This window comes from Pseudophryne corroboree, chromosome 2, assembly GCF_028390025.1.
Source record: "Pseudophryne corroboree isolate aPseCor3 chromosome 2, aPseCor3.hap2, whole genome shotgun sequence".
Taxonomy (NCBI): domain Eukaryota; kingdom Metazoa; phylum Chordata; class Amphibia; order Anura; family Myobatrachidae; genus Pseudophryne; species Pseudophryne corroboree.
In genome coordinates, this window is record NC_086445.1 from 469,903,041 (window position 1) to 469,920,905 (window position 17,865).

Consider the following 17,865-nt stretch of genomic DNA (forward strand, 5'->3'; position numbering starts at 1 on the left):
CGGGGCCGACACCTGAATGGATGGATATGTAGAAGGAATTACGTGACAGTGTCAACTCCTTACATAAAAGGTTTGACGACATAGCAGATGTGGGACAGCCGGCTTCTCAGCTCGTGCCTGCCCAGACGTCTCAAAAGCCATCAGGGGCTCTAAAACGCCCGCTACCTCAGATGGCAGACACAGATGTCGACACGGATACTGACTCCAGTGTCGACGACGATGAGACTAGTGTACATTCCAATAGAGCCACCCGTTACATGATTACGGCAATGAAAAATGTGTTGCACATTTCTGATATTACCCCAGGTACCACAAAAAAGGGTATTATGTTTGGGGAGAAAAAACTACCAGTGGTTTTTCCCCCATCTGATGAATTAAATGAAGTGTGTGAAGAAGCGTGAGCTTCCCCCGATAAGAAACTGGTAATTTCTAAAAAGTTACTAATGGCGTCCCCTTTCCCGCCAGAGGATAGGTCACGTTGGGAGACATCCCCTAGGGTGGATAAAGCGCTCACACGCTTGTCAAAGAAGGTGGCACTACCGTCTCCGGACACGGCCGCCCTAAAGGAGCCTGCTGATAGAAAGCAGGAGGCTATCCTGAAGTCTGTTTATACACACTCAGGCATTATACTGAGACCAGCTATTGCTTCAGCATGGATGTGCAGTGCTGCAGCTGCGTGGTCAGATTCCCTGTCGGAAAATATTGATACCCTAGACAGGGACACTATATTGCTAACCATAGAGCATATTAAAGACGCAGTCTTATACATGAGAGATGCACAGAGGGATATTTGCCGGCTGGCATCTAGAATAAGTGCAATGTCCATTTCTGCCAGGAGGGGATTATGGACTCGGCAGTGGACAGGGGATGCAGATTCTAAAAGGCACATGGAAGTTTTGCCTTACAAGGGTGAGGAGTTGTTTGGGGATGGTCTCTCTGACCTAGTTTCCACAGCAACAGCCGGGAAATCAACATTTTTACCCCATGTTCCCTCACAGCCAAAGAAAGCACCGTATTATCAGGTACAGTCCTTACGGCCCCAGAAAGGCAAGCGGGTTAGAGGCGTGGTCCTTTCTGCCCAGAGGCAGAGGGAAAAAGCTGCAACATACAGTCAGTTCCCAGGAAAAAAGTCCTCCCCCGCTTCCTCTAAGTCCACCGCATGACGCTGGGGCTCCACTGGCGGAGCCAGGTGCGGTGGGGGCCCGTCTCAAGAACTTCAGCGATCAGTGGGCTCGCTCACGGGTGGATCCCTGGATTCTACAAGTGGTATCTCAGGGGTACAAGCTGGAATTCGAGACGTCTCCCCCTCGCCGTTTCCTCAAATCTGCCTTGCCAACAACTCCCTCAGACAGGGAGGCAGTGCTAGAGGCAATTCACAAGCTGTATTCGCAGCAGGTGATAGTCAAGGTACCCCTCCTTCAACAAGGAAGGGGTTACTATTCCACAATGTTTGTGGTATCGAAACCGGACGGTTCGGTGAGACCCATTTTAAATTTGAAATCCCTGAACACTTATATAAAAAGGTTCAAGTTCAAGATGGAATCGCTCAGGGCGGTTATTTCAAGCCTGGAGGAAAGGGATTACATGGTATCACTGGACATCAAGGATGCTTACCTGCATGTCCCCATTTACCCTCCTCACCAGGAGTACCTCAGATTTGTGGTACAGGACTGTCATTACCAATTCCAGACGTTGCCGTTTGGTCTGTCCACGGCACCGAGGGTATTTACCAAGGTAATGGCCGAAATGATGATACTCCTTCGGAAAAAGGGAGTTATAGTTATCCCGTACTTGGACGATCTCCTTATAAAGGCGAGGTCCAGGGAACAGTTGTTGATCGGAGTAGCACTAGTTCGGGAAGTGCTACAGCAGCACGGCTGGATCCTGAATATTCCAAAGTCGCAGCTGGTTCCTACAACGCGTCTACTGTTCCTGGGAATGGTTCTGGACACAGAACAGAAAAAGGTATTTCTCCCGGAGGAGAAGGCCAAGGAGTTGTCATCTATAGTCAGAGACCTCCTAAAACCAAAACAGGTGTCGGTGCACCACTGCACGCGAGTCCTGGGAAAGATGGTAGCTTCTTACGAAGCAATTCCATTCGGAAGGTTCCATGCAAGGATCTTTCAGTGGGATCTGTTGGACAAGTGGTCCGGATCGCATCTTCAGATGCATCGGCTGATAACCCTGTCTGCAAGGACCAGGGTGTCTCTACTGTGGTGGCTGCAGAGTGCTCATCTTCTGTGAGGGCCGCAGATTCGGCATACAGGACTGGGTCCTGGTGACCACGGATGCCAGCCTTCGAGGCTGGGGGGCAGTCACACAGGGAAGAAACTTCCAAGGACTCTGGTCAAGCCAGGAGATTTCCCTACACATAAATATTCTGGAACTAAGGGCCATTTACAATGCCCTAAGTCAGGCAAGACCCCTGCTTCAAAACCAGCCGGTACTGATCCAGTCAGACAACATCACGGCGGTCGCCCATGTAAACTGACAGGGCGGCACAAGAAGCAGGATGGCGATGGCAGAAGCCACAAGGATTCTCCGATGGGCGGAAAATCACGTGTTAGCACTGTCAGCAGTGTTCATTCCGGGAGTGGACAACTGGGAAGCAGACTTCCTCAGCAGGCACGACCTCCACCCAGGAGAGTGGGGACTTCATCCAGAAGTCTTCCAGCTGATTGCAAACCGTTGGGAAAGGCCACAGGTGGACATGATGGCGTCCCGCCTCAACAAAAAGCTAGAAAAATATTGCGCCAGGTCAAGGGACCCTCAGGTGATAGCTGTGGACGCTCTAGTGACACCGTGGGTGTACCAGTCGGTTTATGTGTTCCCTCCTCTTCCTCTTATACCCAAGGTACTGAGGATAATAAGGAGTAGAAGAGTAAGAACTATACTCATTGTTCCGGATTGGCCAAGAAGAGCTTGGTACCCAGAACTTAAAAAAATTATCTCAGAGAACCCATGGCCTCTACCGCTCAGACAAGACCTGCTGCAGCAGGGGCCCTGTCTGTTCCAAGACTTACCGCGGCTGCGTTTGACGGCATGGCGGTTGAACACCGGATCCTAAAGGAAAAGGGCATTCCGGAGGAAGTCATTCCTACGCTGATCAAAGCCAGGAAGGATGTGACCGCAAAACATTATCACCGCATATGGCGAAAATATGTTGCTTGGTGTGAGGCCAGGAAGGCCCCAACGGAGGAACTTCAGCTGGGTCGATTCCTGCACTTCCTACAGTCAGGGGTGACTATGGGCCTCAAATTGGGTTCCATTAAGGTCCAGATTTCGGCTCTGTCGATTTTCTTCCGAAAAGAACTGGCTTCACTGCCTGAAGTTCAGACTTTTGTTAAAGGAGTGCTGCATATTCATCCCCCTTTTGTGCCTCCAGTGGCACCTTGGGATCTCAACGTGGTGTTGGATTTCCTAAAGTCGCATTGGTTTGAGCCACTTAAAACCGTGGAGCTAAAGTATCTCACGTGGAAAGTGGTCATGCTGTTGGCCTTGGCTTCGGCCAGGCGTGTGTCAGAATTGGCGGCTTTGTCATGTAAAAGCCCTTATCTGATTTTTCATATGGATAGGGCGGAATTGAGGACTTACTAAGGTGGTGTCAGCTTTTCATTTGAACCAACCTATTGTGGTGCCTGCGGCTACTAATGACTTGGAGGATTCCAAGTTGCTGGACGTAGTCAGGGCCCTAAAAATTTATGTTTCCAGGACAGCTAGTGTCAGAAAAACTGACTCGCTATTTATCCTGTATGCACCCAACAAGCTGGGTGCTCCTGCTTCAAAGCAGACTATTGCTCGCTGGATCTGTAGCACGATTCAACTTGCACATTCTGTGGCTGGACTGCCGCATCCTAAATCTGTAAAAGCCCATTCCACGAGAAAGGTGGGCTCTTCTTGGGCGGCTGCCCGAGGGGTCTCGGCTTTACAACTTTGCCGAGCAGCTACTTGGTCGGGGTCAAACACATTTGCAAAATTCTACAAGTTTGATACCCTGGCTGAGGAGGACCTAGAGTTCGCTCATTCGGTGCTGCAGAGTCATCCGCACTCTCCCGCCCGTTTGGGAGCTTTGGTATAATCCCCATGGTCCTTACGGAGTCCCCAGCATCCACTTAGGACGTTAGAGAAAATAAGATTTTACTCACCGGTAAATCTATTTCTCGTAGTCCGTAGTGGATGCTGGGCGCCCATCCCAAGTGCGGATTGTCTGCAATACTTGTATATAGTTATTGTTTAACTAAAGGGGTATTGTTGAGAGCCATCTTTGAGAGGCTCAGTTATTTTTCATACTGTTAACTGGGTATAGTATCACGAGTTATACGGTGTGATTGGTGTGGCTGGTATGAGTCTTACCCGGGATTCCAAAATCCTTTCCTTATTGTGTCAGCTCTTCCGGGCACAGTATCCTAACTGAGGTCTGGAGGAGGGGCATAGAGGGAGGAGCCAGTGCACACCAGGTAGTCCTAAATCTTTCTTAGTCTTGCCCTGTCTCCTGCGGAACCGCTATTCCCCATGGTCCTTACGGAGTCCCCAGCATCCACTACGGACTACGAGAAATAGATTTACCTGTGAGTAAAATCTTATTTTTTCTCTTAATAGGATTGCTAATTCACAACTGGAGATAACAGATGATCGCATTATTGATGGAGAAATATACCCAATTCAGAATTCCAACACACACTTGTACACAGAAATAGGTAAAAGATTAGTACATAATAAGCAGTAATACACATTACAAATAATTTTTTATTAAACAGGCTGTGTATCTTTCTATTACAGATGTTACGTTGCCATCTCATTTGGCTACACACACTTTCACTGATCCATCTCTGGATACAAGTGGATCAACTGCTGTAAAACAAAATACCGGGAGGCCACATAACAACTTTTTAAAAGGCTCTAATGTTTTGCCTTTTGAAGTCCATGATATATATGATGAGCTGTCAGAAATCTACCAAAAACTGCAGGTAAAATAATATTAGTTTTTATTAATGAATCATGAACTTTAATGCATTGTTCTGCTTGTTTGATGGAGTCCTGATAAACAATAAAGATCTGAAATGAGAGAACATAGTGGACTGAGTCAGCAGTGTAACATTGCGCCTGAACTAATCATGTTGCAATGCAAGGGGTGACAATAAATATTTTTTTTTACATTCAGGGAAAATACTAGCTGCTTTTACATGTAGCCAAATACTTTCTGCAGGCGCCGTATGCCCTCATTAGCAGGGCACTGGGCCAACCCAGGGCTGCAGCTGGACACTTGGGGACAGGCAAGGCCGACTCCCTCTTGCGTGACCAACGCGCTGGCAGTCCATACCTCCGGATCCGGTAGATGGACCGGGGGCACTGACGTATACCCGTGCTACGGCATCAAGACTACACTAGACCACCAGGGCATATTGTACTGGCGCTGGTGACCAATTATTAAAGGCCAGGGTACCGGTGGTGTAAGTCAGCAAGGGAAGGTAATCGCTACCACACCTCCCTCTCCCAGGCTGAAGGATATGCCAGATAGACAGCTGAATGCATGTCTCAAATCTCTGTAATCTCTTACAGGAGCTACTTCTCAGGCCACCAAAGCTACGGCCTAGGTGGCTAAGGCCCTTGAAAGCTGGGCGGGCGCCCTGGAAAATAGTTTTTCCTCAGATGCTACACGGGAACAATTATAATTTATTGCTAATATCAGAGATGTAGCATTTTACATTGGGGAAGCTGCTCTGGATACGGCACTCCTATCTCTTTATTCTTTATTCATAGTTGGCTGATTACCATATATGCTTTTTTTTTCATTTGGTCAGTTAAATGGATTTTGAATGTAGAAAACAGGATTTTAATTACCTACTGGTAAATCCTTTTCTCTTATGTCCTAGAGCACAGGTTCTCAAACTCAGTCCTCAGGACCCCACACAGTGCATGTTTTGCAGGTAACCCAGCAGGTGCACAGGTGTATTAATTACTCACTAACACATATTAAAAGGTCCAAAGGTGGAGCTAATTATTTCACTTGTGATTCTGTGAGGAGACCTGCAAAACATGCACTGTGTTGGGTCCTGAGGACCGAGTTTGAGAACCTGTGTCCTAGAGGATGCTGGGGTCCACATTAGTACCATGGGGTATAGATGGGTCCCTTGGGAGCCATGGGCACTTTAAGAGTTTAATAGTGTGGGCTGGATCCTCCCTCTATGCCCCTCCCACCAGACTCAGTTTAGAAAATGTGCCCGGTGGAGCCGGTCACAGCTATGGGAGCTCCTAGGAGTTCTTTTAGGTTTTTTATTTTTATTAAGAGTTAGGCATAGGGAGGCTGCTGGCAACAGTCTCCCTGGTTCGTGGGACTTAGGCGGGAGTAGGAGCCCACCCTCTGAGGTTAATGGCCCCTATCTCCACTGACAGGACACTGAGCTCCTGAGGGTGTCGATCGCAAGCCCCCGAGGTGACCGCTCACTCCCGCAGCACTGCCGCCACCCCCTAACAGAGCCAGAAGACGTCGGTGGTGAGTTGGACGCTGGAGCCCCAACAAGCGTGGAGCCGGTGAGAATGGCGGCATCAGGGTGGGAGCGCAGAGCTGATGCTGCGCTCCGAGAGGTCTCAGTGGTACTGTGGTGCGGCGCTGTGAGGGGCACCCTGGGCCAGCGCAATACCCTACAGACTGGTCATCTAAGCTATCAGGGACTCTGTACTGCTGCTAGCATGCGATACCTCAGGCCAGTATAATCCTTACAAGTGCGGGAAGACGCACCATTTTCAGGGGCGGAGCTTTTCAGCGGATCCAGCACTCACCAGCGCCATTTTCTCCCTGCAGATCCCAGATCAGAGACGCTGACAGGGAGCGCTGACCCTCCACATCACTCCAGCTATCCTGTGCGGTACCAGAGGGATATAGAGGAAGAGGGAGGAGTGTTTATTCACATTAAGGACTGGGTAGTCTATTAAGGTTACTCAGTCAGCACCAGTCTTTGTAACTACCTACTGGGGCGCTGTGTGTGCTGGCTTTTTATACTCTATCTCTCTGAAGGTACTTGGGGGAAACTGTGTCTGACATTTTCCTGTGTGTGTGTGTGTGTGTATGAAATATCTCACATTGCCATGTTTAGGGACTCTGTATCTTGGGGTGCAGAGTGTGTATCTTCTCCAGAGGAGTCTATTCCTTGTACTCAGGAATGCAATATACTGTCTTAGCCTTATGAATCCGAACCCCAGTGGGTGACTTCTATTAAGAGAATGATATCCCAGATTTCATCTAGGATAGCTCATAATGAGACTGAAACACAGGGTTTGAAAAAAATCTGTAGAAGTTTTGTCGTATTCTGCTCCCAATTCTTCCTCAAAATCCCCTGGTATATGCCCAAAAAAGCGTGATCCTGCCCAGATAATGCAAGTCGATATGGATACCGACTCTGATACGGGAGACGGTGATGGGGATATATTGGGGGGGGAGGCATCCCTTGCATTTGGGATGTTTTACACATTGTTGACAAGGTACCTGAACAGGTAGAGGAGGCTTACTTTACAGACAATAAGAAAGCCTCCCTTACTTTCCCTGCGTCTGAGGAATTAAGCGCATTATTTGAAAAATCCTGGGAAAACCCGGAGAAAAAATTCCAGATCCCAAAGAGAATTCTTGTTGCTTTTCCTTTCCCTGAAGAGGATGGGAAAAAGTGAGGAAACCCCCTTATTGTAGACACTTCTGTATCTAGATTGTCTAAAAAGGTGGTTTTACCTGTCCCTGGGTCTACCACCTTGAAAGAGGCGGCTGACTGCAAGATCGAGAATACGCTCTAATCCATATACACTGCTTCAGGCGTGGCGCTAAGGCCCACTATTGCTTGTGCATGGATTTCTAAAGCCATAGTAAAGTGGTCAGGCACGTTACTAGAGGAATTAGATTCTCTGGATAGAAGTGACATTGAAATGTTTTTACGTCGCCTACAGGATTCTGCAGGTTTCATGGTGGAGGCCATGAAGGACCTTGGTCACCTGAATGCACGGACATCTTCCATGGCTGTCTCGGAGCGCAGGGGACTCTGGCTGCACCAATGGTCTGCAGATGCGGAATCCAAGAAGAGTGTGGTGAACCTACCCTTCACAGGTCAGGCTCTGTTTGGGGAAGCATTGGATGCGTAGATTTCTATGGCAACCGCGGGTAAGTCAACCTTTCTTCCCTCAGCCACTCCGCCGACAAGGAAATCTTATCCTATGTCTACTATGCAGTCTTTTCGGACCGCAAAGGTTAAAAAGTCAAAGCCCTCTTCCACTTTCTTCAGAGGTGGTCAGGGAAAATTCAGAAAACCTGTACCATCAGGTTCGCAGGAACAGAATCCTGGTTATGCTTCCTCAAAATCCTCAGCATGACGGACCTCCCAGTCTGGAGATCGGGCACGTGGGAGCACGTCTAAGAAATTTCCGGCAGGTCTGGGCGTCATCAAGCCTGGACCCCTGGGTAGATATTGTGTCCCAGGGATACAGACTGGAGTTTCAAGAACTCCCACCTCACAGATTTTTCAAATCAGGCTTACCTGCATCTTCCAGGGAGAAGTTGTTGCTGAACATTGCTCTCATAACTCGACTACTCCGGGATCACGGGTGGATCCCGAATCTTCCAAAGTCACATTTGGAGCCGACAAAGATATTGTCTTTCCTAGTGATGATCCTCGACATGGACGTGCATAGGCTGTTTCTACAGGGGGAAAAAGCGTTGGTGATACAATCAGTGGTCAAGGATGTCTTGAAGCCAGCCCGGTTATCGGTTCATCAGTGCATTCGCCTTCTGGGAAAGATGGTTGCCTCCTACGAGGCTCTACAGTACGGAAAATTTCATGCACGGTCCTTCCAACTGGATCTCCTAGACAAATGGTCGGGATCTCGCCTACACATGCACCAGCGAATACGTCTGTCACCGAAAGCCAGGATTTCACTCCTTTGGTGGCTACAAATGCCTCACCTTCTCGAGGGCCGCAGGTTTGTGATTCAGAACTGGATCCTTCTAACCACGGATGCAAGTCTCAGAGGTTGGGGCGCGGTCACCCAAGGGAAAAACTTCCAAGGAAAGTTGTCAAGTCTCGAATCCATCCTTCCGATAAACATTCTGGAACTAAGAGCCGTGTACAACGGACTTTAACAGACGGCACATCTTCTACAAGATCAGGCCATTCAGGTGCAGTCAGACAATGTAACGACGGTGGCCTACATAAACTGACAAGGCAGAACGAAGAGCAGAGCTGTGATGTCAAAGGTGACAAAGATCCTCCACTAGGTAGAAAGGCAGGCGTTGGTGCTGTCTGCGATCTTCATTCCGGCTGTGGACAACTGGGAAGTGGACTTCCTCCGCAGACACGATCTCCATCCAGGAGAGTGGGGCCTCCACCCCGAGGTGTTCGCAGAGGTGACAAGTCTTTGAGGCGTACCTCAAATCGACATAATGGCCTCCCGCCTCAACAGTGGACGCACTGGTGACTCCGTGGTTCTTCTAGTTGGTGTATGTGTTCCCTCCACTTCCACTCATCCCAAGGATTCTCAAACTAATAAAAAGAACAAGAGTTCAGGCGATGCTCAATGCTCCGGACTGGCCAAGAAGAGCTTGGTACACGGATCTTCTGGAATTACTGCTGGAAGATCCGAGGCCTCTTCCTCTTCGAGAGGACCTTCTGCAACAGGGGCCGTTTGCTTATCAAGACTTACCACGGCTACGTTTGACTGCATAGAGGTTGAACGCCAGATCTTAGTTCGGAAAGGCATTCCCGAACAAGGTTATTCCTACCCTGATCCAGGCTAGGAAGGGAGTAACGTCTAAACATTACCATCGCATTTGGAAAAAGGATGTGTCTTGGTTGAATCCAAGAAGTTTCTTACCGTGGAGTTTCAGCTTGGGCGGTTTCTCCTCTTCCTGCAAGCTGGTGTGGATGTGGGCCTACCTTTTGGCTCCATAAAGGTCCAGATTATTGCCTTGTCCATTTTCTTCCAGAAACAATTGGCTTCCCTCCCTGATGTTCAGACTTTTTTGAAAGGGGTCCTGCACTTCCAGCCTCCCTTTGTGCCTCCTACGGCACCTTGGGATCTTAACGTGGTGTTGCAGTTCCTGCAACCGGATTGGTTCGAGCCTTTACAGGAGGTTGAGGTCATGTTTCTCACTTGGAAGTTGGTCACACTGTTGGCATTAGCATCTGCTAGACGTGTGTCTGAATTGGGGGCTTTGTCCTGCAAAAGCCCCTACTTGATTTTCCATGAAGATAGAGCTGAGCCCAGAATGTGTCAGTTTCTTCCAAAGGTTGTGGCAGCTTCTCATATCAACCAACCTATTGTGTTGCCAGTGTCTACTGACTCCTCAATTACCTCAAAGTCCTTGGATGTTGTGAGGGTTTTAAGATTTATGGGAAGAGAACTTCTCGTCACAGAAAGTCGGACTCTCTTTGTCCTGTATGACCCAAACAAGATTGGGTGTCCTGCTTCTAAGCCGACGATTTCTCGCTGGATCAGGTTCACTATCCAGCATGCTTATTCTACGACAGGATTGCCGTGTCCAAAATCTGTTAAGGCCCACTTTATTCGTAAGGTGTGTCCTTCCTGAGCGGCTGCCCAAGGTGTCTTGGCTTTACAGTTTTGCCGAGCGGCTACTTGGTCTGGGTCGAACACGTTTGCTAAGTTTTACAAGTTCGATACTTTAGCTTCGGAGGACCTAAAGTTTGATCAATCTGTTCTGCAGGAACCTCCGCGCTCTCCCTCCTGTACTGGGAGCTTTGATACATCCCCATGGTACTAATGTGGCCCCCAGCATTCTCTAGGATGTAAGAGAAAATAGTATTTGAATTACCTACTCGTAAATCCTTTTCTCGTAGTCCGTAGAGGATGCTGGGTGCCCACCCAGTGCTTCATTCTCCTGCAGTTGTTACTTGGTTTGGTACTACCTTGTCACTTGGTTAGGTACTGCATTGTTACTTGGTTAAGTACTGTTGTTTAGCTGTTGCTGAATTGTTCAAGCTAGTTAGCTTGGTTTGCCTTGTTATGCAAAACCAAGCACACTGGCCACCCACACTGTCTGAGCTACCCCTGCCAGAAGGTGAATGCCAACCACCCCCCTCCACCTTTGGCCATATGTAAATGAGATTCTTCGCTATACCCCCTAAACTCGCCACCCAGTTTGGACCGGAATGCCGCCCAGGAAAAAAAAAAAATCTTGTGAGAATACTGGAGAAAGATAAAGTTCCAACTAACTGGCTCCTGTCAGTTTACAGACTGTGGGGCAGATGTATTAACCTGGAGAAGGCATAAGGAAGTGATAAACCAGTGATATGTGCAAGGTGATAAAGGCAGCAGCCAATTAGCTCCTTTATGTAAATTAACAGTTAGGATCTGATTGGCTGGTGCCTTTATTACCTTGCACATATCACTGGTTTATCACTTCCTTATGCCTTCTCCAGGTTATTACATCTGCCCCAGTGTTTGAAAAATGACAGAAGCTGATTAGTTGGTACGTTATCGCTCCCTGAGCTTTGATACATATGCCTAAATGTCTGCTTTCTGCAAGGGATGTAGCATACTGCCAGCTCAATTATGTATAATCACAGCATTTGTCTTGGGTACGAGGTGTAATGGTTAGCATTACTGCACTGAGGTCATGGGTTCGATTCCCACCATGGCCCTAACTGTGCGGAGTTTGTATTTTCTCCCCGTGCTTGCGTGGGTTTCCTCCGGGTACTCCGGTTTCCTCCCACAATCCAAAAATATACTGGTAAGTTAATTGGCTTCCAACAAAAATTAACCCTGGTGTGAATGTGTTTGTGTGTACATGTGATAGGGAATATAGATTGTAAGCTCCATTGGGGCAGGGACTGATGTGAATGGCCAAATATTCTCTGTAAAAGCGCTGCGAAATATGTGTGCGCTATGTAAATAACTGGTAATAAATAATAATAAAATAAATAGGTATATTATTTAAAAAGGTATGCAATATTGTTCCAGTGTAAATGTACTTGCTATTTAACTAACTTTCTTAGCAGAATTAAACCAGTTGCGCAACAACTTAATAATCGGAATGTGTGTGTTTATTATTCTGTAGCAAGAAAGGATGTCACAGCAAGAGTATTCACTTCAGCTGAAAAAACGAGAAAAGCGATTACAGGAAAGGGAGGAGATGCTGTTAAAACATGAAGCTACCCTGAGCAAGATAAAAGGTGTAGAAGAAATTGTGCATGAAAAATTTCGAATAATGAAAGAGGTAATTAAATATTCTTGTATTAAAATGAACACAGATTTTTGGTATTTAATTTACAGTTGATATGTTAAACAACAAATTGTTGTCCTTAAACATACTATATAAGGAAAGGAGTAGCCTAGCCAACAACTGAGGAGGTCGTGTCTCTCCAGAGCTCCTGTCTGGCGCCCTGCAGAACCCCTTTAAAACCCATCTTTGGCGCTCCCAGGGACAAACACACTGCTCCCCTAAGATCCTCAAGCAATAGGGCTCGCTGAGCCAGGAGACACCATTTGTGTCCCTGCTAGTTGTGGCCTATTTGCCCTCCTAACGTCGGCGCCTTGATTTTGGACTTACGCTGGCACTGACTCCTGCAGCACCGTAGCTCCCAGACTTCGTTCTGGGTGGTGGCCACCTGGTCCCCTGCTGCCCCGGCGAGCCTGAGAAGAGGCACTTCCAGCTAGAGTGCCTGCCTGCCTGACCACTGCACCTGTGATTTCCCTGCGGCGTCTACTTTCACACTCCGTGACCGGAAGTCGTGCGTCTGCCGGGCGTCCATTCTCATCGGCTTCCTCACTCCAGATGCCGGCTGCGTCGTTGTCTGAGTGGCCTCCTGTTTCACAGTGGTCGCTGACTGGTCCACACCCTGCATGTGCAGCTGAGCCTCAGCACCCAAGAACTCACAGGAAAATGCTGCCTGCCTGCCAGTGGTGAGCCACACCTGAAGAGGAACATGCTTTCCTCTAATGTACAGAAGTGAACTGGGATAAATATTATTATTATTTTTTTATTTCATTTTATTTTTTTTAAATAAAATTTTCATAAATCACTCAAAATGAAAGCTCTTATAGCATGTGATCCCATCATGATCCCAAAATAAAACTTTGGAGATTTATTAACAACAGTATGAGCAATTTTTGATTTTTTTTTTTTTTTTCTACATTTCAATATTGGCTTTTTGTGAAAAATGTCAATTGTTTTAGAAAATATTTCAATTTTACATTTTTATGGAAATATGCTACTGTGTTAATATATTATATGAAAGCGCATAGAAAGAGGTTTAAAATTAGACCTTGCCCAGCTATCTACCTCAATTAGGTGAGCTGGAAATTTTGATATAAAAAAAAAAAAAAAAAAACATTAATAGCACATTTTTTGTGTCAAAATTGCAGCTTTAAAGCCATCTAACTTCAAAACCGTTGAACTTAGCTGCCTAAAATTTAGGGGAATTCTTTACACCTATGACAGCATTTATTATACCAAATTTCATCACAATCTGAAAGGGTCAGTCTGAAAACTGTGTTGAGTTGATAAAAAAAAATACCATGTAAGGATTGTGTTCTCCATTATGTTTTTAAAAATATGCTGTTGTATATTCCTTTTTTCTCTAACGTCCTAGAGGATGCTGGGACTCTGTAAGGACCATGGGGATAGACGGGCTCTGCAGGAGACATGGGCACTTTAAGAAAGACTTTGACTCTGGGTGTGCACTTGCTTCTCCCTCTATGCCCCTCCTCCAGACCTCAGTTTGATACTGTGCCCAGTGGAGACTGGGTGCATTTCAGGAGCTCTCCTGAGTTTCCTGTAAAGAAAGCATTTTAGTTAGGTTTTTTATTTTCAGGGAGCCTGCTGGCAACAGACTCCCTGCATCGAGGGACTGAGGAGAGAGAAACAGACCCACTTCTCTGAGTTTCAGGGCTCCAGAGGGATCGGTACGCAGGTCTCACCCTCGCCGTCCGTCCCAGAGCCGCGCCGCCGTCCTCCTCGCAGAGCCGGAAGATAGAAGCCAGGTGAGTATTGAGGAACAGACATCTGAGGCTGCAGAAGACACCTTGATCTTCATTGAGGTAACGCACAGCACTGCAGCTGTGCGCCATTGCTCCCATTCACCTCACACACCTCGGTCACTGTAAGGGTGCAGGGCGCAGGGGGGGGGGCGCGGCGCCCTGGGCAGCAATATAAACCTCTACTATGGCAAATACACATATATACATGTACAGCTGGGCACTGTACATGTATATAAAGAGCCCCCGCCATGTTATTGGAAAATTTGAGCGGGACATAAGCCCGCCGCCGAGGGGGTGGGGCTTCTCCCTAAGCACTCACCAGCGCCATTTTTCTCCACAGCACCGCTGAGAGGAAGCTCCCCGGACTCTCCCCTGCTTGACACACGGTGAAAGAAGGGTTTTAAAGTAGAGGGGGGGGGGGGGGGCACATAATTGGCGCATATACATAACAAAAGCGCTACTGGGTAAACATACTGTGTTTTTTCCTGGGTCATATAGCGCTGGGGTGTGTGCTGGCATACTCTCTCTTGTCTCCAAAGGGCCTGGTGGTTAACCTGTCTTCAGAAAAGAGCTTCCCTGTGTGTGTGGTGTGTCGGTAGGCGTGTGTCGACATGTCTGAGATTGAAGGCTCGCCTAAGGAGGAGGGGAGAGTATGAATGTTAGGTCTCCGTTGCCAGTGCCGACACCTGACTGGATGGATATGTGGAATGTTTTAAGTGCTAATGTTAATTTATTGCACAAAAGATTAGACAAAGCTGAAGCTGGGGTACAATCAGGGAGTCAACCCATGCCTGTCCCAATGTCGCCTGGACCTTCGGGATCTCAGAAGTGCCCACTATCCCAAATAGTTGACACAGATACCGACACGGCTTCAGACTCCAGTGTCGACTACAATGATGCAAAATTACAGCCAAAGGTGGCTAAATGTATTCGATATATGATTATCACAATAAAAGATGTTTTGCATATCACTGAGGAACCCCCTGTCCCTGAAAGAAACCTGAGGTCACCTTTCCCTCCTCACATGAGCTGAACGAATTATGCGAAAAAGCGTGGGAAACTCCAGACAAAAAACTGCAGATTCCCAAAAGGATTCTAATAGCGTATCCTTTCCCGTCGCAGGACAGAATACGGTGGGAATCCTCCCCTAGGGTAGACAAAGCTTTGACGCGCTTGTCAAAAAAGATAGCGCTTCCATCCCAAGATACGGCTACCCTCAAGGATCCTGCTGACCGCAAGCAGGAGGTTACCTTGAAGTCCATTTACACAAATTCTGGTACGTTACTCAGACCGGCTATTGCGTCGGCCTGGGTTTGTAGTGCTGTAGCAGCATGGACAGATTCCTTATCAGCGGATATTGAGACCCTTGATAAGGATACCATTTTAATGATCCTAGGGCATATAAAAGATGCTGTCTTATATATGAGGGATGCTCAAAGAGACATTACTTTACTGGGTTCCAGGATAAACGCTATGTCTATTTCTGCAAGACGTGTCCTATGGACCCGACAGTGGACAGGTGATGCCGACTCCAAGAGGCATATGGAGTTGTTGCCTTACAAGGGTGAGGAATTGTTTGGAGAAGGCCTCTCGGACCTCGTCTCCACGGCTACGGCAGGTAAATCGAATTTTTTACCATATATTCCCTCACAATCTAAGAAAGCGCCTCATTATCAAATGCAGTCCTTTCGTTCCAATAAAAGCAATAGAGTACGTGGATCGTCCTTTCTGGCCAGAGGTAAGGGCAGAGGGAAAAAGCTGCACAACACAGCCAGTTCCCAGGAACAGAAGTCCTCCCCGGCCTCTGCAAAATCCACCGCATGACGCTGGGGCTCCCCTGAGGGAGTCCGCTCCAGTGGGGGCACGTCTTCGACTGTTCAGCCACATCTGGGTTTACTCACAGGTGGATCCCTGGGCAATAGAAATTGTTTCCCAGGGTTACAAGCTGGAATTCGAAGAGGTGCCTTCTCGCCGGTTTTTCAAATCGGCCCTACCGAAATCCCCCCTGGAAAGGGAGATAGTGTTGCATGCGATTCACAAATTGTGTCTTCAACAAGTGGTGGTAGAGGTTCCCCTGCTTCAAAGAGGAAAGGGGTACTGCTCAACTCTGTTTGTGATCCCGAAACCGGACGGTTCGGTCAGACCAATTTTGAATTTAAAATCCCTGAACCTTTACTTGAAACGGTTCAATTTCAAGATGGAATCGCTCAGAGCGGTCATCGCCAGCCTAGAAGGGGGAGATTTTATGGTGTCTCTGAACATAAAGGATACATACCTGCATGTTCCCATATATCCTCCTCATCAGGCGTACCTGAGATTTGCAGTACAGGATTGTCATTACCAATTTCAGACTTTGCTGTTTGGGCTTTCCACGGCCCCGAGAATTTTCACCAAGGTAATGGCGGAAATGATGGTGCTCCTGTGCAAGCAGGGTGTCACAATTATCCCGTACTTGGACGATCTCCTCATAAAGGCGAGATCACGAGAGAAGTTGCTGAACAGCGTATCACTTTCACTAAATGTGTTACAGCGACACGGCTGGATTCTCAATATTCCAAAGTCGCAGCTGAATCCTGCAACTCGTCTGCCCTTCTTGGGCATGATTCTGGACACAGACCAGAAGAGGGTTTTTCTTCCGACGGAAAAAGCGCAGGAACTCATGACTCTAGTCATGAACCTGTTGAAGCCAAAACAAGTGTCAGTACATCATTGCACTCAAGTCCTGGGAAAAATGGTGGCGACATACGAAGCCATTCCCTACGGCAGATTCCATGCAAGGACTTTCCAATGGGAACTATTGGACAAATGGTCCGGGTAACATCTGCAGATGCATCAGCGGATCACCCTGTCCCCCAGGGCCAGAGTATCTCTCCTGGGGTGGCTGAAAAGTGCTCACCTTCTAGAGGGACGCAGGTTCGGCATTCAGGACTGGATCCTGGTGACCACGGACGCGAGCCTCCGAGGTTGGGGAGCAGTCACACAGGGAAGAAATTTCCAAGGCCTTTGGTCAAGTCAAGAGACTTGTCTTCACATCAACATCCTGGAACTAAGGGCCATATACAACGCCCTACGTCAAGCGGAGATCTTACTTCGCGATCGACCAGTTCTGATCCAGTCAGACAACGTCACCGCAGTAACACATGTAAACCGCCAAGGCGGCACAAGGAGCAGGGTGGCGATGGCGGAAGCCACCAGAATTCTTCGCTGGGCGGAGAATCATGTAAGCGCTCTGTCAGCGGTGTTCATTCCGGGAGGGGACAACGGAGAAGCAGACTTCCTCAGCAGACACGACCTGCATCCAGGAGAGTGGGGACTTCATCAGGAAGTCTTCGCACAGATTGCAAGTCGGTGGGGACTGCCCCAAATAGACATTATGGCGTCCCGTCTCAACGAGAAGCTACAAAGGTATTGCGCCAGGTCAAGAGACCCTCAGGCGGTAGCTGTGGACGCCCTAGTGACACCGTGGGTGTTTCAGTCGGTCTATGTGTTTCCGCCTCTTCCTCTCTTACCCAAGGTGTTGAGGATAATAAGAAAAAGAGGAGTGAGAACAATTCTCATTGTTCCGGATTGGCCACGAAGGACATGGTATCCGGATCTGCAAGAAATGCTCACAGAAGATCCGTGGCCTCTTCCTCTAAGGAAGGACCTGTTACCACAAGGTCCCTGTCTGTTCCAAGACTTACCGCGGCTGCGTTTGACGGCATGGGGGTTGAACGCCGGATCCTAGCGGAAAAAGGTATTCCGGAGGAGGTCATTCCTACGCTAATAAAGGCTAGGAAGGACGTGACGTCAAAACATTATCACCGAATGTGGCGAAAATATGTTTCTTGGTGTGAGGCCAGGAATGCTCCTACGGAAGAATTCCATCTAGGCCGTTTTCTTCACTTCCTA

General features: G+C 47.9%; 1 protein-coding gene across 3 annotated transcripts in view; it reads left to right on the plus strand.

The window, feature by feature from the left end:
- The window catches only part of CCDC138 (coiled-coil domain containing 138), a 333,074-nt gene that overhangs the window by 98,637 nt on the left and 216,572 nt on the right, over positions 1-17,865 (plus strand). For all 3 annotated transcript variants that reach the window (XM_063953820.1, XM_063953819.1, XM_063953821.1), the window contains 3 exons: positions 4,600-4,697; positions 4,780-4,967; positions 12,053-12,211. In XM_063953820.1, the coding sequence (XP_063809890.1) occupies positions 4,600-4,697; positions 4,780-4,967; positions 12,053-12,211 (445 nt within the window). The remainder of the gene's footprint in view (positions 1-4,599; positions 4,698-4,779; positions 4,968-12,052; positions 12,212-17,865) is intronic.